The sequence below is a fragment of the Aphis gossypii genome, chromosome 2 (genome assembly GCF_020184175.1).
Source record: "Aphis gossypii isolate Hap1 chromosome 2, ASM2018417v2, whole genome shotgun sequence".
Lineage (NCBI taxonomy): Eukaryota > Metazoa > Arthropoda > Insecta > Hemiptera > Aphididae > Aphis > Aphis gossypii.
In genome coordinates this window covers 8,489,300-8,513,720 of record NC_065531.1, presented here as the reverse complement: position 1 = coordinate 8,513,720, position 24,421 = coordinate 8,489,300, and the positions used below count along the sequence as shown (strand labels likewise).

The window sequence follows — 24,421 nt, the reverse complement described above, 5'->3', positions numbered from 1 at the left end:
AGTTATTGATTACATACTTCTAATCAATCAATAATTTTTGAATCACTCAAATGAACTTTTTTTCGCATCTGGGGGAGGTACTTTGTTTGACATTACTTCTCCCCTGATTACATCGTTTATTATCCACATTGAAATACATACATACACACATATACAAATTTTACAATACTGTTATAATAATGTGAGGAGCTATAACCACCATGTGTTTAAACTTCGATTTTCAAAATTTAACTAACAAACAACGGGTTCAGGTTCCATCTTCACTGGCTGACTGCAGACTGTCGCTTTTCTCAACGCGTTCTTGCTACACGAAGCTAGCCTAATCTATATTTGATATAATATAGACCCAGTAATATGTTGATAGTTGAATTATTATTCCGAAATTTCTAAATTTAAACTCTCTAAAAAATAAGATGTCCATAAATGACAAAAAAAAGACATTTCTTGAAAAAAAAATTTCGCTGGGTATATATTCTTCAAATTAGTGGCAAATATAATTTTAGGATGTAATCATTAAAGATGTATGTAATTGATAATGACTAATTTATTAATCATTAGTAATCTGTCATATTCAATAAATATAATATATTATATTAATGAATTAGAAATAAATAAACAACTACTTGTTAACACACATGTTTAAATACTCTATTGAAAAGTGTCTAACCTAAACTAATGAGTTATTCACTTTCTCTAATCACACATATTATGTAAATTGTTTTTAATTTTAATCGATAAAAAAAAAAAACCTTAAAAAATTTTAAAGTCATATTAATTTATTACTATTATTGTTATATTAAAATTGGTTTATTGACCGTTGTAATAGGCCTTATTAGGTCACGAATTGTGCTATAATTTTACTTAATTTTATCAATAACTATATTGATTAAGTGTTTTATAGACGTTTTTTAATTATACTAAATTGGAAAATAAACTGTATATTATATAATAAATGTTCAGAATTCAATTTATTATATCTCAAAATACAAAATATATTTTACGAAAAATAAATAACTTTTAGGTTAAATTGTATTCTAAATAATATTACAACAATATGGTTCCTTCGTTATTGCTGTATAGTGTATACAATTATATTCTATTAAAAACTAATTAATAAAAATAAAATACCACGAATTCGTCAAAACAGTAAACTCGTTTTCTTCCATAATATTTCCAACGTTATAATTGTCATTAATTTTTACGGAAATTTAAAAATATAATTACAACAATTTTACGAGCCAGCTGATTAAAATAAAAAAAAAACAATACAATTGAAGATAAGTAAATATACATATTGCATGCGTCCTTGCAAGTGTTTTTATTCTTTAAAATTAAATTTGTAATAAAAAAATGTACAAGATTTGAAATATCTGATTGTTTTGTATGAAAATAATTAAAATTCAATAAGGTGCAAAATTTATTTAGTTTAGATTTTGAGCGAAACTATGTATAGATATATTTTTCAACGAAGTATTTTTCTTTATTTAGTATTTGTTTATATCGTACCTGGAAATGTTGACCTTTATTTTAGCCAATAAAATGCTTTGATTTCCAACTTTCAATGTAATTTCTAATAGAAAATTTGCATCTAAAGTGTATTTTTAAAAAGTTAAAATTAAAAATGTCTAATAATGTTTCAAATATCTGGGGAAAACCAAACCAAAAAATAAAAACAAGGAATAACAGTCATTTGTACGTAAAATCGATTTCTGGTATTATCGATTTAATTTCTTTGGTATAACTCAAAAACAAATAACAATAAATACTTGAAATTTATACTAAGTAATTATATTAGAATTTAATATAGGTACAATGATACATAGTATAATTTTTTTAATATTTTAGATAAAAGATACATAGATATAAAATTAAATGACAAAATAGTTATAAGAAAAGTATTAAAGTAAACACATACAATACAAACGATATAGGTAACAGTGCTAACAATGAGTTAAATAACCTAGGTGCGAATTTGATCGACTTGTCCATATGTAAAATTTGCCATGAAATCAATTTTTGGTAGGAATGCGGATGCTAAGTTTCTTTAATAAAAAATAAAGACGAGTCTGTTAATTCATTTAATAATCCCGAGATAAAACGATAACTAAGGGTGTATAGGTGACAGTGATTCAAGACACAGAACCTTATTAATTATAGGATGATAATCGTGAGGTGAATGAACTATGTATTATTCGTGTGGCTTGAAATATCATAGCAATTTTAACTTACTCAATATATTGTACACTGCACAGTGCACAGTAGGTAAATACTCTATACATATTTGACATAAATTATATAATATTCTCACTAACCACTTCAACCCTTTTTGTAAAACACTTATGAATAAAATGGATCTGAAAACAATTCGTAACAAAATAAAAATAAACCAGTATTGGTGACTTTTTTGTTCGCAAAAGTTTTGTAGTAGGCACTTAACTACAAATCATCGGCAGAATATTTACGACTTTTTTTCACCACATACAACGAGAACTAATAATATACATTATTATTATGAGCATATATACAGCATATGTACGTAGGTACATATATTCAACTTTACCGACGGTATAGAATTTCGTACTAGAAGTCAAATTACATGTCCTCTTGTTCTTGCAGTATAAACGCTATACATTATTGAAACGATGCCAAATAATGAATGAGTGGAACTTCCTTGTAGAAATAATTATCACCTGTACGAAGCTTGTTGTGTAAAGTTTTTTGCCATGATATTTCACAATAGGTACAAATACAAAAACTGAAAAAGTAGGTAACCGCTATATTGTACAATATGTGTCGAGTGTTCTTTGTAATTGTTATTTGTTATGCATTATACGAAGTTCTAGACGTGAGTTATCGCCCCGTGGTAAAATAATATTAGACTGCTGAGTGGTTTACTTTTGTTCCATTATACAATATAATTTAATATAATAATTATGTAATTGTATTTTGACGAAGTAGCTAGAATATAGGGGACTTAGGTTTTAGTAGTATTTCTATGATATTGAAAAATAAGTTCATACCTTATATCGGTTTTGGTAGCCAGCCTTAAAAAAAAACTCGTAAAGAAAAACGATACAGTTCTACCTCCCCTCCCCCCACGAATTCATAAATTACGCGACTAAAACTATACATTTTATAATGTATACCAATATGAATATATCATAAGTGACTATCTGAGTCAAGTACGAATAAATTATGTATTAATATATTCTACAACAAAATCAATCAAATAAAAATGACCGAAAATACAATGCTACAAATAAAAATACTCATATGTTTATCAAAAATTGTTATTATATATTAAAAACGAATATTTATAACTTAAGATAAGTACATATCAATGAAATAATAAAATTCGTTTAGAATATATTAAAATTTATTGTACAATATTATAATGGAATTTAAAAGCAAGAAAATAAATATGAAAAATATAATACGATTTTTAATTTAAATAATAATAATAAATATATTTTTAATCATATTACAACACCAATTGAACTCACGGACAATTTTAAGTCTGCAAAGAGCGAGGAAAAAAATGCATTGGCAAATCGATAAAAGCATTCTTATATAAAAAAAAAAATCATTCAAAAATACTAAATTAATGCTTAAATACGATGTCAAATTACTAATCGATTGGTTCGTATAATATTAACGACGGTCTTCATAATACATAATTAGTATGTTTTTAGTTAAATAGCATCTTTTTATCTTTTATTGACTTAATTTTATTTAAATTTATTTAATAAACTCATTTGGAATCTATTACTTTTTTAATGTAATATATTTATTTTATTTTATTTAGTAATAATGTAATGTAATTGCTGTATGTGACTTTTTAACATATAAGATACCTATATAGCATTAATAATTTAATAGTTAGACTAAAATTAAAAATAAATTGATCAAACTTTTATAATATTTACGTAAAAACTATGTTTGTTATAAGTCACCTACGCGATCTTGTTCTACTACATATTAATTACTGATTTAACAGTAGGTGTGTATTCAATATACAAACTAGTAGAGACACAGCAAATGAATAAATTAAATAACAGTATAACTTTAGGTAACAAACTTGTTTTACAACATTTAACTTTACTATATTTGTAAATCAAGTATGTGCTTTAAATATTAATCTAACTTCCAATGCCTCAAAGTCAGGTAAATTAAATGTCATTAAATCATCATTTTAATTAAACTTTTTTTAAAAATTATTTTCAGCGAAATATGAATAATAATAAAAATAAAGTTAATGTAATATATATTTCAAAACATATTTCAAATTTTAAGATAAGAATAAATATACTTAATAATCTATTTTAGACCATAAATCAATAGAATATTAATTTTATAGGCATTACAATAATTGTACCTATAGTTATGTTCATGGATCTAAATAAAAAAGTTTAATTCTAAATATTTTAATTGAATATTTATTAATACAAATGTTATTCATTCATACCCCTCCACAAAAATAACACCCTTTTATTGATAAAATATAAATACGTATATAATATGATAAGCTTTTAATTAAGGGTGACAAACTCGTAGAGAGCTTTTTTCAATATTTATAATTTTGATAGGTCTGGTCTTATTTTTCAATGCGATAGTCCATGAAATTATTATTTAACCATAAGCTAACATAAAATGTATTGATGCGCTGATTTATAGTGTTTATTTATAAAATATAATATTTATTAGTATATGAGAAAATAATATACGTCCGTGTACCGGCAAAGTTTAAGAAATTCGAGACAGGTTTGTTTATTTTGTTTTTAATAAGGCACGGATACTATACTCGGCGGCGGCATATTGTTTCGAGAAAAATAAAATGGGACAATGTACACTATATTATGGGTATATCATGGTATTATTCATCGAGAAAAAAAAAGATGCGTTTATGATGTATATAGGTATGCCGTATATTAGTACGATAATATAACCACGTATACGTGCGTATAATAATAGCGAGCCTATATAATATTAACTCCGGGTTTCGTCTGTGTGTTGGCTATACACAAACCGTATTGTACGTTATATAGGTATCTATAAATATACATCCCGACGGCGGCCGACAAAGGTATAAAAAATGTCGGGAAAAAAACTAGTATAGAAATCAATTTCACTCGGGATGGTGCATTGTGAAGCATCGGTGGATACGGTGGATCGCATTGTCAAACGGGAGCACAATTACTTTGTCGTATATCATATACCGCAAAGTTGCACCGCCAACAGCACGAATCCGCTCGTCCTTCGTCCTTTCCACTCCACTCCCGCCTGACACCCGGCTGGCCTTAACGCGCGTAATTATTAAACTCGTCTAATCGCTGAGTTCGAATACGTTTTTTCCGGCACCAATTATTACCCGATGAGAGACCGTTATGACGTCAAGTCTGAGAACGTGCTACGCATTGACGATTTAAATCGAAAAAAATGTTGTCCGTTTCCACTTAAAATTAAAAACTTTCCATTTGCGTTTCCGCCGAAAATATTTGAGAAACATGCAGTGTTCAACATGCAAAAACGATGTCATAATAATTTTAAAATAGTTGTAGAAAATGCATGTATAATACTCGTATGTCTGTTTTTGAAAGCTATAATGGAATCGACATAAAATCGTATTACTATTTCTAAATCTCAATAATATGTGACAAATTTATTATTACTTGTTGATTTGATAATTATTTTCTATGCGTTAAATTCTCTTGACTGAAAATGACTGTAATTAATATGATATAGGTATTAAAAATAAAATGAGATTTTGACATCGACGAAAGAAAAGCTATTCAAGTGGATAGATTCGTTAACCTATGTATTTTCATTATATTGGTAGATGTTAATAATCATTACCAACATAATATTAGTAAATTATTTACAAACATATATTTTTTTTTAATTTTGGTAAATTTAGTAAAACAAATTACTGTGTATTAGAATATAATAAAATTACATTTTTTTTTTATTTAATAAAAACTATATTCTTATTTTATATGTACTTATAATTGTTATGAATTTATAATGTATAATTTTTGTATGCCATGTTATTTATTGGTTGCTAAACAATATTTAGTGGTTTATTTTTAACAAATAAAATAATATTTTGGCGGTAACTAATTATGTATAAAACAGAAAACTATATTTTTATTTTTACGGCGTTAAAGTCTTATATTTTGCATATATATGCGTTCCGTCGATAACATAGTAAATACTAATATTACCTACAGTATTACATATACAGTGAAACTTATAGCCAAAGTGTGTGCCACGTGAGAAGCGATGAAATTTAATTGAAGAAAACTGGGAAGGGGAAAACCTTTAGGAAATCGATAGAAATGATCGTTGTTTAGCCAACGCTCTGTAGACTGATATTATTTTAATTGTATGATTATAATGATAATATTATATTATCATTAGATAGGTAGGTTTCCAAAAAACGTCCACACAACACGCCGATTTGAAAATAAAATCATTCGTCTAACTTAAATGTTATCTATTTTTCAAAATCCTATTAACGACAGTAGTAGTACTAATAAAAACACTCATAATTCATCGAGAGAACGGTCTGACTTTAATTATCGATTTAAACGAGGAAAAACACGTAAAAAATACCGTAATTTATTGGAAAAAAAAAAAAACAGAAAAACAATTTCATTGGATGTAGATTGTAGGCAATATTTTTTTAACGATCATCCACCTCTTCAGTGGTGCGCGGATCGGACTCATAAATTAAGAACGCTCGGCTCCGCAGACGCCGAGGACGGAGTACCGAAAATTACCTGTTGTTATATTCTCGCGCGAGTATCTATACACGCATGTGTAGTAACGAGAAGATTTAAATTTCATCATAGGTACAGACGGAATAAAACCCCACCGCTCGCCGGACCATAATCTTGGGGTAATAATTTTACGACCGTTCCTCGGACAGTTAACACTACGTCCTCCCTGTGAATGCGCGTATGTGTATGTGTATATGTATGTGTGTGTGTGTGTGTGTGTGTGTGTGTGTGTGTGTGTGTGGTGTGTGTGTGTGTGTCCCTCTCTTTCCGTTTCTACACATTTATATATGCTTTCAGAGCCTACCTATCACGTAGTATACTTGACCCCCCGTATACCGCGGTAGTCCCGCCAGTTTCGATGATACCCCGCTCGATTTTATTCGATTATACGGTGGTTTTAATTGAATTTCCCTGTGATAAATTTATAATACACACCGGGAATGGAGGATAACGGTGGCTACCCGCGCACATTTATCCGCCCTTCCACCACCCAACCGACCGATGTGGTTTCGTCGTCGATTCACAAATATACGGTACCGATAAATACAGTTATATATATATATATATATATATATAACCATTGTGAAAACGACAAAGCCACCGTCGAAGGCATTAAGTCGAGTTTGTAGGTTAAGGATTATCAATGGAAGAGAAAAAGAACCGAATCGAATACTGAACGTATACAGAGTAAAAAGTTTTTCACAATACAATCATTTGAAATTTATAATTTTTTGAATTTTTTTTTACAGAATTGAATTATTTTAATAAAAAAGTTGTATTATTTTAATAAAAAAGTTGTTCAAACATCTAGGTATATATTACTTAATACTTTTATTTGGTACAGATTTTAAATTTCTTACTATTTTAAACACTATAGATAAATAATAATTTCATATTCAAAGTATTATATTTTTTTAGAAATTCATTGTACAAAATTGAATTTCGTTCCATCAGTCTCACTCTAGTACTACTCAACTCGTCAAAAATTAAAATTCTAATGAATTATAACATTATTCTATCCATAATATATTTTATAATAAATTAACATATTTTATTGTCTTTACCATTTTAAGCATCTTTAAAAAAAAAAATCATGCAATTTTCAACCAAAAGAATGAATCCGTCGGAACTGATACTCAATTTATCTATACTAAATCAAATGTGACGTTTTTACATTAGTGTAATATTCAATAACTGAAAAATATAATAAAAATAAACAAAAGTCTTTAATTGTGTCACAGTTTATTTCTATATGGTTTTTAAATTAATAAAGAATAAAAATACTCAAATCGTTGATAATTAACTTTTTAGTTTATTTTTAAATGATTGACGCATCCAGTAGTGTAGAGTTTACGTGGTATTTGTTTTAAATATTTAAATCAACCTATATCATAATTCTCCCCTTAACCACTCAAATCAAAATCACCGATATCATGGTATTTTTTTTTTAACTCAAGGGAGAAACATCCGTGGTTAGTATTAAAAGATAAAAAAACCGTGAAGAAAAATAATTTGATAATATAATATATTTAGTCGGTGGCGGCGTTGTCGGTTTCCTTCATGAAACTTTTCTTTTCATATTTTTTCTCGTCGATCGAAAGGGGCTCGCGTGGTAATGGATAATTAGATATCAAGCCGATGAGATTAAATAAAAAATAAATATACGAACCAAACGAAAACGATGGGAAAAAAGTGAAACATTTCAAGTACATGATACACAAAGGGAGTGGAGAATAAGAATGAATAATAATAATGATAAAAAAACTCACCAAACGGTTTACCCTTGAGGGTCTTTTCAAAACAAATGCGCAACCTACCTGCCAACAATACCTGTACATCGGATGCTTTCTACTTGGATCGCCGAAAAAGGTAAATAATTTAGCAGGTAGTAAATTCAAAAGCTATAAGAGGACGCATATCAGAAATAACATAATATAATATCAATTATCGATAGGTATCGACTATGTTTCAATAGTCCATAATTATTGATGTAGACCATAGACATATAAAATGTTTAGGCACAAGTATTTTTGAAAAAAAAAAATAGAAAATTTGAAAATAATACCTATTATTTCATCTTTAGATGTTATTTAAATATATATATTTTATATAATAACCTGCATAACAAATTGTTATAACTACCTTATACTTATTGTTTAAATATATAATTATTATGATTACCTTCTGTTTAATACAATAATATAATATATTTAAGTTTTGATAACTAAAAAAAATATATTTAAAATTGTAACCTTCACCTGCTTCTATAGTTCTATACGTAACTATTAATTATATATTTAATTATATTATGTATTTACTAAAAATCAACATATAATAGACTTCGCATACATTTGATGACTGATTTATTATTGTTAACCTGATTATTTTTGTATGTTCTTATATGAAATTACAGAAATAGAAAATGTAGTTTATGATTAGTACTCTTCTGATTGTTGTACTAAAGCGGCGATATTTTACCATTCTTTGAAAATATTTTACATTCTATTATTACGATTCAATCAATCAGGTACGATAATAATAATGACAGTATTCAATAAGTGAGCACCCAACAAGAATAGAAAAAATATGACACGTCGAGACTAGAATGACCTTTTCTGAATCTTTTTTTATTCAGGGGCAATGTACCTTCTAATTGTAATTTAGCACACAAGTAGAATGCGCCCTGTGTATAGTACCTATATTATATTAAGTACGTGTATACGTGTATTACGTATTCGAGCGCGATCGAGCCGTCGCGTCGCGGTCGTCTCCCGCATAGTTAGTATAATATTGTTTAGTCGCCGCAGAAATGGGTACGTTTAACATTCGCAGGACACGGTCGTGCTTTCGCTGCTGTACAGTAATTAACAGACCTCGCAATGGTCAACACTTTGCATAAACCTCTCGCAGTTAATTAACGGTCACCGCTGTGTATTATCATAATATCGTATCGGAATTCAGCTCGCAGAGCTTGCCCCTTATAAACAGATTAAAATGTATTAGTAAGTTTTGGTTCCAGACGTTCCACAAACACTTGTTCAACTGAGTGTTTATAAACAAAAATCAGACGTGTTTTTATTGCTACTGTTTATATAAGTTGTATTACGGCTCTACGAATATGATAGAGCGTATTTAAATATTTACAATAGTCTTGAATTTGTTTTAATAATAACAATAATATTAGGTAGTAATAATAATAATAATAATACATATATTTAATATACCGGGTAAATCACGAGGATTTACCATTTTTTAATTTAAAATCGTCATATATTTGTTATATATTAAGTATATACATATTTCGTTAACTTATTATAATAATGTGGTTTTTTTTATATAATATAATATGTTACTATAATATAAATTAAACAAGTACATTGGATTCGATATTACAAACTGAAAATTAAGATAATAACATAACATTTTAATTTTTATATACATAATAATAAATAACAGTATAATACTTTATTTTATTATATAAATGTAATAATGCTATAATATAAGTATTAAGTTGTATGCTAAAATAATAATAATATATTATAACGATTAAGGACGCATGGTAGATCACGAAAATTAGAGTATAATCGGTAATTAATATACGTTTTATATCTTCATCGTCGTTTTAATTCCGACTCATTAATTGAAATAAACTACAAAAAAGAATTATTTTTGTTTTACAACATTTTCATTAAAAAATAACGAAATGATACTACTTAATAAATAATAACGATTTAACATTTTTCGTGAAAACATAAATAATGATACATCTATTATCTAACTTTACCTTTTGACCAGTAATGAGAAAAATAATTAAAAAAAAGTAAAATACAATCTATTTAATTATAATTTATAGACTTCAAATATTTAACTTTTCATGGAAAGCATAATATTGGTTTACACGATGTTTAATTAAGACATAATGAGTAATATTTTCATAATCAAAAATATATTTCAGTTAGAAATTAATTTGAAAAATATGAAAATAATAATGTTTTAATACATAGCTAGCAAAATGTTGAAGATATAATTAAAATGTACTTAGTATCAAAGTCCGTAAGTTATTTTTATATTTGTAGAAAAAAAATTTCTTTAAGGATATGTAACTGATATGTGACGAAAATACATTTGTCCTAAACATTCAATCAAATAAATACGTAACTGCAATATATCATTATTATTTACACGTTGAAATATTATAATAGCATTTATGAGAAAAAACATTACCTACCTATAAATGTATCAATTAAAGTTCACTCGAAACCACTATTACGTCAAATGGTGTTCGCAATAACTCTTGAGGATTGTTTGATAATTAAATACATAGTATTATAATATTTAAAATGATTTTTTGCTTTATCAGTTTCCACATGACATACATCCATACGTCTATGTTATAGCAATATTTATAATGGTATTAAATAAATTAAATATTTTAATAGTATTCGATGGACAATTTATAAATATAACAACTGACGATGATTTTGGACGGTCCCCCTCATGCAAAAGAATCATACTGCTAAGTCGTGCAAAAACAAACCGTTCGACGCGAAGATTACCGCTGCAATCAAGACCGCAGTCGTGGTAACGTCGGCATTGGTCCTTGGAGGGGCAGCTACTGACGTTTGCAAGCACTTGTCAATGACCATAGGATCGACGACGGCGATGGGCTGTCCGTTTAGCTCCAGTGGCGAAATGCAATAATTTTTGCCGGTAAAAAGATCTCGGGACCAATTGCCAAACGGGTGGCCATCTAAAAACCGGAATAGGTGACAGTCGCACGGGAAATGGTTTCCGATTATAGTAAACCCTTCGGAAGCGACGGAAGCAAGGCCTACGAACGTGCCTCGTCGTGGACTGTCGAGCACGTGATTGCCGTTGAACCGGAAGTGTCGAATGTGATTGTCCCGTGTTACGGTCAAGCTCTGCATCGCATCGATCTTATTGTTCAACAGATTGAGACTACCAACGTGCGCTAAGCCCGAGAACGCATCAGCCCGAATTACGCCCAGGTCCGAGTCTTGGATGGACAACACATGCACATGGCTAAGACCGCGGAACGTATGCGACTTCAGAGATGCCAAGTCCATGAATGACAGCTTCAGAAGGCCCACCGAGTCCAGCCCATTGAACGAATCCGGCTGCAGTTGTTGGATACCCGACGGCATGATGAGATGTTCAACGTTTGTTAGACCAGAAAATGCATTAGCAGACACCTACATAGAAGGTACAAACAAGGTACATACATAAAAATTTCATATTAAAGTAATTTATTAATATCATAGTCCTTGTCTACAGTCTAAAGTCAAATGGTCAAACGGCCCGTTTAAATTCTCACCGTGTGCAATGGATTGTTGTTGAGCAGTATGAGCCTAATATTGGCCGAGCCGGCAAACGCGAACTCGTGTATGACTTTTATCTGATTGTACCCCAACAGAATGGCCGTTACGTTCTGAAGACCGGCGAGCGAAAACTTATCGAGCGACTCAAGTGGCGTGTGCTGAATAGATAATTCCCGGAGCCGACTGAGCCCGCGAAACGCGAACCGATCCAACCGGCGTATGCGATTAGTATCCAACGTCAGCTTTCGTAGGTGTCGGAGACCGGTAAAAGCATCGGTGGGCAAGTATGTTAGATTATTTTTGGTCAACGACAAATGTTCGACGGTCTTAGGTAGGTCGCGTAGCGGCACGAACGTCAGGTGCCCGGAGTTGCAGAGGATCTGAAACGATAAAGCGCACGTATTGACAATATTGTGTCATTAACAAATTATTATGTCTAAATATTTATCAGACAACATATCGTCGAGGTAACGACATGACAATAGAGAATGATATAACAATGATTACAATAACATAAAAAGCCACCTAGGCATGCATTTTTCATAATGTATACTAATGGTAAACGCGTAAAATCTTAAGAAGAAGAGCGTTGACGAAAAAGTTAGACTGGCTTTTCGATGTATAAAAAGTTCCATGAAATCGAGTGTTGCTAGGGACGCGAATTCTGAGTCTCTCTAACAAGCGAGGGGAGTTAATTTTCCCATTTAATAATTCTGAAATAAAACAGTAACAACGGTCTGGCATCTAAATTATAATGATTCGAGGCTGAGAATTTCATTTATAGGCTGATAATCATGGTATGGGTAAACTATGTTCAAACAGTATTCAGCATAATTATTTTGATATTATCCTCTATGCCACTTATATTTTATTAATCATCTAATTAAACTAATTAGTTTTAATATTTGTAAATGTTCTATCTGTGAATTTTAATACAACATCAATATTATAATCTATTCCAATAATTTAATCGAGAATATGACTCTAATAGTTCCAATACATATTTTTTTTAATAAACTAATAAATACAATAAATATTTTTATATAATGTAGTGATTTCAATACCAGTTACTTAATTACCAATAGCTCTAGGGCCGTAACTTTAAAATTTGGGTCTAGAAACGAAATTTCAAAGCCTCCTTCATCTAGGAAAATATTCGAAAGTTCTTAAAAGTGTTCATAAATTTTCTAAAATTATTTTATACACTTTTTTAATATCAATACGTGTTTAACATCGTGGCATATAGTTTAGAAACTAGTGTACAATATAATATAATAGTATATAATTTATATTTAGTAAAATTGTCACAAAATTTAAGATTATAAAATATATATTTGCTACTTGAAAAATAAGCATAAACACAAAGATTTTATTAAATATTTAAATTTAGAGTAAATTATCATAAATTTCCTATACACATAATAATTAAATTGGTAACATATATTCACACTCATAACTATACTTTAATAAAATTAAAACTATAATTTATATTTATATTTAATTTCATAAGTGTGTAAATCGTATATATTTATATTTGACTCTTGTGTCGTGAAGAATTTATTCAGATTTCAGGCAAAACATTTTTCTGGACAGACGATTGTATGCTGACTTTTATTTATGTTTACCTAACCTATTTAGTAATTATGTTACCTACCAATTGTGTAATATATATTATTTGTTATTTACTTATATTGCATCAATGGCTAGAAAGACCTTATTATTATTATAGTCGAGAAAGATTGACGATTTTATTATTATCCTCAAGCGCCAAGCAACTAGTGCTACGGATTTTAGTACATCTAATTATATTTATTTGTGAATATTATTTATTACCATATTGTTACACTACCATAAATACTATTGTTGCTATATTTACCAGAGTAAAATAACAATCACTAAAACCTACAAATATAAGTACATACTCATCATATCACATTCGTACTCAATTTAGCGATGTAGCTCATCAATATTTTAAAACGTTTGCCCAGCAATTTCAACTATCACCGCCACTGCTGATTGAGCTACTTACACACACAGATAGAATACGGTATTACGGTTTCAGTTTACTATTCACTATTTACTTTTTATAGTATACTAGCCAACTAACTATTAGCTGTACACAAATACAGACCAATCACTTAACTTTAAAGACTAGTTTAGGTCTATACAAAGATATGGACCATATTGTCGAGCTACAAAGTTAGTGAGTGTTGTTTTCACAAGTCATACCCCTGACCTCCAGAGACGGTGATCTTGTACAGTACCTATTTTATAAGTATTAAATTTAATGCTGTAAGACAAATATATACTCACCCATTCACCTCATGCAATCATCCATTAGGTAGGTCCGATTAGAACCTTCTACTGATGTCATTAATTTCAACTCCGGTTAAAGAATTAAAACAATTGGAGATGATTCTTGATTCGTAATTCAATGATTGAGTTATTGAAATTATAAAATATACAATGTAATCAAGAAATTTTCTTAAACGACTTGAGTGGCCACTTTGAGAGAAGAGTTGGATAAGACAATATTATACAATAAAACTTTAAATATGCAAATGTATATCTCACTCGACCAAATTCACCATATCTACTGTATTTACTACCTAGGTCACTAACTCGTCTCAACTCCGAAATAATATCATATAGTAGTATAAGGTATAACAAAACAAATCATCTTGTACAAGTAATATATATAGGTATATTATATATGTTACGTTTTCCATCCATTTTATCTTATTTATAACTACTATATAAGTCGACGCAGCGAAGTGAAAGACTTGTGAGCTCTGCTCGTTTTCAAGATTTTCTGCTCAAACAATTCGTGGCCCAGCGCATACACAGTAAAATCTCGCTAAGGCATATTAATATTCAAAATGTTAGTGATCTCGTTACGATTACATGGTATTATATTATAATACCATAATTACGCATTATATTAGTTAATTGAAATTAGAGAATATAAAATTGTTTTGCTATTAATTCTAATTGTAAGTTGAATTTTAAATTCATGTCTTAAAACTTTTTTGTTCTTATGTTCATAGTTATTATGTGTAATAAGTAATAATTTCATTTCACTATAATCGTACATTTCTACTTTTCTATGCGTGCATTTTGATTAGAAAAAAGTTTATATTTTAACATAAATGAATTACTGTTGATATTATTTTTCTCTTTGTATAGCTAATATAAATATATTATTATATATAATTTGAATATTTATTTTTACGATAACAGTTTTTTTCATTTCAAAGTTATATTGTGTCAAAATATAACCCTAGCTGGTATAATTTCTATTGAATAGTGAATCAATCACTATCGTCATATTAAAATAATTATTTATTTTCATAGTAAATTATCGCTAAATCAAAATGTTCAAAGCGGGAGCGTAAAATATCACGTGATTTATACAGTATACACGAACCCGGTCACCAACTATCCTCTCCAACACTGCTTGGAAATACTCGCCGACCTTTATTATAATATCCGTAACTGTGTGTACAGTGTTAATGTAAGCCACTCAATCAGCAATTGCAGTTATCGAGATTTACGGACAAATAAAAATAATGAGTTAATAGTTAATATTCGAGTAAATTGTGTGTGTGTGTATATTTTGAACATTTTAGGTGTTGCAGTTTTATTATATAATAAAAATGAAAACAATGGTATGTGTTGTTATTGCGAAAATTGTTGTTGATATTTAACAATATAGTGATAAAAAATTACGAAATGTGTTAGGGGATCGTATCACAAAGCCAGCATGCAGTGTTTTGACCAAAAACAGCAGATTTCTACAATCTGAATAAATTCTTTACATAACACAAACACGACAAAGTAAATATAATTATACATTATTAGACCATTCAAGTCAGAATAAATATATAACAACAAACTGACTATTTAACTCGTAAGAGTAGACGAATTATTCGAGATACTGTTGATTAAGTAACAGGTATAGAGCAATGAAGCTGCTGCCTGCTACCCTATGCACAAATATTTATTGTAACTATTTAATTAACAAAATGCATAAATTATAATGAAACTAATAGAATCACATTCTCCATCAAATGATGGGGATTGGTTATAATATGAATTTTATATTACCCAAATATTATAATTAATTACAACTGTGTTTGTGTATGTGTTTATTTTTTATCGGTTTTTCAAGTAAATTAATATAGATAGCTGCAATTCCATTTTCTACTCACTTAAGTCAAACCAATTGTAATGGTATACTGATAAGGTGGATACTGGATAATATAATGCAAATAAAGTATATATAGTAATAATAATAATTTATATTTTATAAAGTTATGATTGTTGATATCAGCTTACGCTTACAGAGTTCGTCATGGTATTTTATATGATACATTAATACATCTACTCGTATAGCACAGATTAAAGTTATATAATTTTAATTGACCCACACATTAATACAATATACCTACAATTTGTTCAATAAAATAAAACTAAGAACTAATTAAGTGTGATTTATTTACCAACTCAATCATATTGTTCAAATTATTGGTATACTGAATTATGATAACATAAGCTTTACATTTTATCAAATAGTTTGTATAATATTTTATCAACGGTTCTGATAGTTATTTGGAAATAATTTTGAAAAAATGTTTTAATGTTTCTGCAAATTGTAAAACATAGAAGAAATTTCAATTTTTAAAATTGTTGGGCTAACCTAACTCATAGTTATTGTTATATGATTCTGTTAGGTCATTTAGATTTTCTAATAATCTAAATTTGATAATTTATCAACTTTACTATATCACCTATTTAATATTTTATTGACACATATATTTATACCGTAACAATATTACCAATAACCGATATGAACAATAAATTAAAGCAAGATAATAATCAAAGACACAAATATGATGTTTAATCTTATATTGGTTACTGCAAAATGGAAAATTGGCACAACGAAATATTGTATAAAATACCTGTAACATTTATGATTTTATACTTTCTACTAAAAAATATATTTAAATAAAAACATATATCTTTAAGACCAAAACAATAAATCTAATCTGTTTTAAAATAATATATATTATAAAAATAAAAATAAATGTTCTTATTGTTATCGAATTACTAAATGAAATATTTAACTTATATTAGATAATATTATTATACTATAATTGTTAAGTAGAATGAACTTTATTTTAATCTCCGACACTCGTTTCTCGAACAATTTATTATTTTGAAAATAATATCGAACATTAAATATGTATGCAAAATACAAAACTTTTTTTTAGCATCCTTGGAGTTTTGTACTGTACAGTGAACACGTCCATTAACAACTGTGCATATTATCTGGACTATTTATTTCCGTGTCGACGACCGAATCACATTTAAACATTATATAACGACAATCGACGAGATAACTTTTTTCGTAAATAAAATATAATTGAATATAGGATTTCTAGAAACGTAAGGGACCCTTTTTGTATTCCAACGCAAAAAAAAACGCCTATACTATTATACAAAAAACCTTTGTGAATTAAAAAAAAAAAAAAAAAAAAAACGGGAAAACCTATTGCTCCGCCTGATATATTCCACGTAAAGCAGCTGCTGTAATTGATTCGGTAAGCACGGGAACGTGTAATATAATAGTACGATATTTATGCACAACAGGAGCGGCGCAAAATATACAATAGTGAATTTTAATATATCAGCGGTGTCCAGTTCAGTAGTTGGAATAAATCCAAATTTTAAACGGGAGATTATACAATAATAATAGTGCACCATATTACAGCGTAATACAGCTATATATTCCCCACAACCGACGAGTATAATAATGTATAATAATATATTGTGTTATTTACTTGCGTGTGCGATAAACAGATACAGTCCGAAGGGCACGTCCACGACGGCACCGAGTTGGCAGTTATCGTTAAAATCAGCGCCATCAAAGCACGCATGCCGTTCATTTGTCTGAAAAACAAAAAAGTTTTGCAAGATGAAAATAAAAGTTTACAAAATACGATTCAAATTAATTCGCGGCGTGGTGGAATTCTATTCCCGCAAGACGCGTATGCCCGCAAAGCACCGATGTGGCTCGTTCGCACCGTATACAGTAATGTTGTGTGAGTGTGTGTGTGTGTCTGTGTCTGTGTGTATTTTCTCTTTCTTTTTAGAATGTTAAGTTTTTAGGTTATTGCGGCCAAGCGAAAAGGCTTTCGGACGACTTGTTAAATATGTATATAGGGTTGTGAAGTATAAATATAATGTAGTGGTAAAAAGAGTTTGTGTAGTTAACACGGCGTTGACAAAATAAAATATAAAAATAAAAAGAGCGTATTCGGTCCAACACTGACAATCCCGAAGCATAGCGGTTTGACGAGATAAAACGCAAAACTTTTCCATTTCTTGCTCATAGTACTACACACCACGAATATACCAAGTTGACAGGCTGCATATGAATAAAAATGTATAGTATACCTATTAGTATATTTTACTCATTTTTTGTACAGTATATGTAGGTATATTATGTATGTACAGTAGGAGAGTCAACTACTGCAATGCTATATCATACAGAGTGATTTACTAAGCAAACTCATCTAAATGTATGCATTGAATTAATTTTTGACCTTTAGATTTTTATGAATTTAAGTCATTTCATGGCCCAAAACAACCCTTATTTTCAAAACATAGGAGCGCTTCCATGTTTACTATAAATTGTTAATTGTTTGATGTTTTTAAAAAATGTTGATTTCTCGAAATTGAACAAGTAGTTGTTGAGCTATTATACACTTTATAAAATAAGAATAAAAAGTAAATAATAATATAATTGGAGTATCATATACAAGGCGCATAGATGACACTAAATATTATATCTATTTTATTTTATATTTTATGTATATCCTGCGTAGACCACAAATCATTTAATCAAAGGATACTCCTTCAATTACATAAAAACATTTTTAAGTATTTAAAACTATTATATTTTAGATAGGTATTGTACTAAAAACTACAAAAAATAAAATGTTTATAGATTCTTAATAAGTAATTTATAATACTATTAATCAAGTGTCACCAATGAGTATCTTTTCATTATGTTCTTCGTTTAAATTGTTATATTTTTACAGCACATTTTCCAATATTAATATACTACCTATTTTTGTAAAGATTTGTACGTTTTGATTTCTATAGATAAAAAATAACTGTTAGCATGCTTAGTGAATCACCCGATATATAACTAACTACATAATATTACGTACAACAAACGCATTATACGCAGGTACTTGACTTGTCCTACACTCCTACTCCACTCCTCGGGGGCTATTTGCAAACTCGGGAGTATATTATGAAAAGATCCGATACACACTTTGACACACATTTGCAGACAATGGTCCATCGAAAACAATAAATAATGTCATCGTGCTCGGAAGTACGCGTCACTCCATCTACACGGCTCCATTTCGATATCATCCCCTTCGGCGTTTTTCTAGACGATCATTATAATATACGCATACGCGCTCATCCCATAATAATAAAAAAAATATATTTATATAATATACGGGGTGATTTTTTTACCGTAAACCTGTAGACGAGTTTTTGGTTAATATTTTTAAAACATTTTTCTTTTCTTAAACGATACATAATATATATTATATATTCTATTTTTCTACGATAAATTGGTATTTACAGGTCAATTGTAAATTATGATATTTTCCATAAATATTTCTTGGTTGACAATAAAATAACTATTCTGTATAATAAACGAAGCACTAAAATCGTAGAATGGGGGAAAAGAACGCACACTGCGTACTTTAACGATATGAGTGAGGGGTATTCGTCAGATCTATGCGCACTCGAAATCCACTCTTTAAAAATATCGCGTAAGGTGAAAGCCGCCAGTGGTTTATTGTACATATTATTATGAATGTATTAAAATACATAAACTTTTAAATATTTTTTTCCTTTTATTATATAGTTAATGATATTGCATAAAATCATTTTAGCGATTTTAAATCTCTGATAACTACAGCAAAAACTACTTACTACTATATTAACTATGGAATATGAATAACCCGTTTGTAAAATGCCAATCAACAAAAGATTCACACTTCTATTGAATAGTGATCAATTATATTATATGATAGTATAAACTTGACTAACTATTTTTACATGAAACATTTAATAAAATTTAAAAAAAAAAAACATTCAATTATAATAATGTCTCTATTGACTATGATAATTTCAACTCATCGGTCCGAAAATTTAAAATAGAATATTTCAATAAATTTAAATAATATTTCTATATTTTTTAAGCTTTTGACTTTTGAAAAACCAACACAAAACTTAATACCTTCGTACGTTCTGCATTTACTCAGCATAATCACAAATAAAAGTAAAAGTTTAAATATTTTGCGGAAAAAGTTCAGTTCTCTTGAAATTATAATTATTATATTATAACATCATAACTCATACGCCTCATTATGTGAAAATGATTGATACGCCTTCGCTAAATACAATCTATTATTGTCTGCTCGTACTTATATTACAGTTCCAGAGCTTATAAACAATAAATACGCTATTGTAAAGATTGTATCCCAGTCAACATCGAAACCATTTCTCTAACATTTTGTTTTATGTTCATCTTTCGTAGTCTATGTTAATTTCGTATGCATATCTATACTAAACTAACGTATTATCATATTATTTCTCTGATAAATATCGTACCTCAATCAGTATATTATATTCGTTATTCATTTGCCGGCTTTTGCACCTAATAATAATAATAATAAATATTAATGAGATTTAAGTTTAGTCAAAATATTCTCAAATTACTGGTATGCAACACAAACGGGAGAAAAACAATAATGTTATAGAGCGATTATGGTTCACGTAACGCTCCTGCCGAATTATTAAAATACAAGAAGGGAGGATAGGTGGTAGTCGGTAGGTAATCATATTTGCGAGATCTTTTATTACAGTAACAGCGTTAAAAAAAAAAAAAAAAAAAAAAAAGAAAAAACCGTCTAGAGTTTGCCAACGTAATAATACACATATTTTTTTTTTCATCCCATTCCCCGGCCGGCCGTTTGTTGTCAGCGAAGTTTAATCTTCTACCAGTTCCGGAATTAGCAGAAGCTCCTTTATGTACAAATTTGATTGTTTTATATTCCGTCGTTCTCAAAAACGGCTCGCCGCGCAGAAAAAGTGGATAGAGAAAGCAAGAGATGGAAATACGTTTTACCTCTATTCTGGAAAAAAAAAACAGAAACAGAAAAACGTTTACAATATTATTAAGGTAATACCCGACTCGTTTTATTGTCTTCATTACGCGAACATTTTACTCGTAACCGTACCTACACACTTTACATCCTTCCCACCCGACCGACAGACCATGTCATATTTGCCGTATTTGTTGTACCCCGCCCGTATATAGACAACGGAATGTATACTAAATCGAATCGCTAGTCGTTTTTCTTTTATTTTATATTGCGCGGCCATGGGTTTTTGCTGTTTTATAAGTATTTTATATTAAAAACGAACGACAATTTATTTACCCACTGTATGCTTTCTACAAGTTAATTAAGAGAAAAGCTGAAACATAAATCTATTTAGACTTACATTGTGTGTGTATATGTAGGTAAGTGACTCTTAAGATCAACGGAGCGCGTTGTATTATTGCGTTGAAATTGACAATTTTGAATAGGTTATTACGAGTCATACATACGGTCAGAAGATGTTTTTTCAGAATGTATACCGACTACTCGTTTAAACAATGTATACAACTGACAATCATAATTAATCAATATAAGTACTTTTATAGCCAGCCGGTATAGCAATAAAAACAGTAAATATACCAATGTACTCGTGTGTTGGTTACAACTTACAGACCAAATAATTATTCAAACATAATAAGTATTCCTAATCATATAACATTATAAATAATATATCTAATCGCAATATAGATCACAGTCACCTACATAGACTGGACATACTTGTACAACAGTTTGATACTCAAAATTGGCCTCAGTTATAAATAGGTTGACATTGTATATAAAACGCAAGTTTCTAAAATACATTAACTGTAATTGGATTTGCGAAAAAGGTATTGTATGTACTCAGAGAGAGGAATACCGCGAAAAAAGGTCACGATTGATTTTTTTTTTTTATTATTATTCGTTTATCTTTATAATATTATACATGTAAAGCTATACTTTCAAGTATTATAGATGCAGATGATTCCGGAAATAGTGGATGGGGAGCTAACGTGATATTCCGCGCAAAGTGGTGGTTAGTAGCGGGGGTGGAAGAAGGACGCGGCCGCGCACAATGGACTCGCTGCAGTCGCGCATGTAATCAGTGACCGCAACGGACTGATTAGAGGCAAACTGCCGGACGACGGCGGACCACAAAACCACCGGTTTCCCACGTTCAACACAAATAGCAATACGTGTATAAATACGTTATACGAGGCGGCGAGCTGCGAGGCTCCGGTTTCGAAGTCCGTTTTATCAATGTCTCTCGTCGGATGACTGAAAACGAGTGGTGGCATACGGTCAAGCTTCTCCGTTGTACCAGGCCGGAGCTTATGTTTAAACAAGTACAATACGTATGAAACTTTCAACGCTGTATAAATGAAACGCAATTATAATTATCGTCCTTCCGTCGGAAATGAGATATTGACATTGTTTCGTAAACAGTGCCCCCAAACACATGAGTATAGGTATAACTAATACAGCCATCCCGTTATTAGTGTTATTAGACTTTATAGGCTCCAGATTCAAAATTATCATCTTCATAAATAAGAGAAATAATTTTTACATTTTATATAGATATTCAGTTTTAATATTTAGTTTTAGTAGGATAAGTAGTAATTTCTATAAAATTAACAATAAGTTTTTTATTGTATTTAAAGTTTTCTACCAATTAACAGTCTACACTGTAGACTCTATAGTATTAATTAATTTTATTAAAAAGGTTACATTTAGATAATAAAAACTAAAATGGCTAACATGATATTAAATATGACAACAAATTATCTAAAATACTATTAAAATCCATACACATACTATCCAGTTCCCCAATATATTTGACTTTATGTATCGTTAACAAAATAATATAAGTATACTGTATACTCATGTTTTTAACACGATTATGGCAAAAAACGATTTTTACAAATGGTAAATCATTGAAGAATGATTCGTGGAAACATAAGAGATTCTCTTGAAATAAAAACTATTACGTCAAGGGATATTACTTACTGGAATAAATTATATTGTTTTAATATAGTTAAACATAATAATATTTAGTCTCGCCCACTTTAAACTGAACTGTTATCTACGTAAGAATTATTTTTTTTCATTCGAAAATATGTACGTTAGATCGGTGTTGTTTATTTCAAAATAATACTCGTAAATCGTCGTGATAGATGATAGAAACAATCATTTCTGATGTAGTTTAAAATTTCAGACCAAATTTCTTAGAAATTTAAAATATAGTAGCTAATCTAAGCATAAATTAAAATTTGGGAAACAAAAAACATTTAAATAAATAAAAAATAAAAAATTTAGAAAAAAGTTGAATAATTGAATATTTTGTAAATATTCTATTATTTACAAGATTTGAATAAAATATATTCTTAATGAGAAATTCAAAACACATTTAGACATAAATGATTTCACCGAAAAATACCACCGGAGAAAAAGAATATTCAAATAATCTAATGATAATTTTTAAATTAATATAACTATATTAGTAACTGTCTCACTTATATGAAATTTAAATAGTTTAATCATAGCTATAATAAAGTGAAAAAGTCGTATAAACAATATTTATTGTTAATTTATTTTTTTTAGAAATTGGTGTTAATATTTTAGAGTACTTATATACGTGCAATTTATCCCTTTGTTATAAATTATTATTCTAAATGTTTACGAATATGGAAGTTAAAAGTTTTAAAAATAAACTAATCTAAAGCTAATAAGCTAATAGTAGACTTTTCTATTGTACATTATTATAAAATGAATAACATACATTACACAAAAAACGCGTGATTAAAAGGGGTTACTCAGGTTACTGTGAAAAAATAATAAAATAGCTTTGATTAAAATACATTGTTGAAAACAGTATAACTTAAACAAAGTACTAATAAATGGAAATATTACTTAATATTATTAAATGTTAAAAATATGAACAGTAAAAACCATCATATTTGTAAAAATGACTTTGGCGGGCAATGGTTAATCAATTATTACAACTGTGATGTATCATAAAAATTAATTTATTCATATTTATAGTATTATTAGAAAACTTTAGAAATACGCGTGT

General features: G+C 29.0%; 1 protein-coding gene across 1 annotated transcript in view; it reads right to left on the bottom strand.

Annotated features, from left to right (window-relative positions):
* Positions 1–10,057: 10,057 nt before the first annotated feature.
* The window catches only part of LOC114124947 (insulin-like growth factor-binding protein complex acid labile subunit), a 56,091-nt gene continuing 41,727 nt past the window's right edge, over positions 10,058–24,421 (bottom strand). Inside the window, exons 2-4 of the mRNA XM_027988399.2 lie at positions 17,962–18,070; positions 12,115–12,498; positions 10,058–11,992 (exon numbers count right to left, since the gene is read on the bottom strand). Coding sequence (XP_027844200.2) covers positions 11,288–11,992; positions 12,115–12,498; positions 17,962–18,070 — 1,198 coding nt within the window. The 3' untranslated portion in view covers positions 10,058–11,287. The remainder of the gene's footprint in view (positions 11,993–12,114; positions 12,499–17,961; positions 18,071–24,421) is intronic.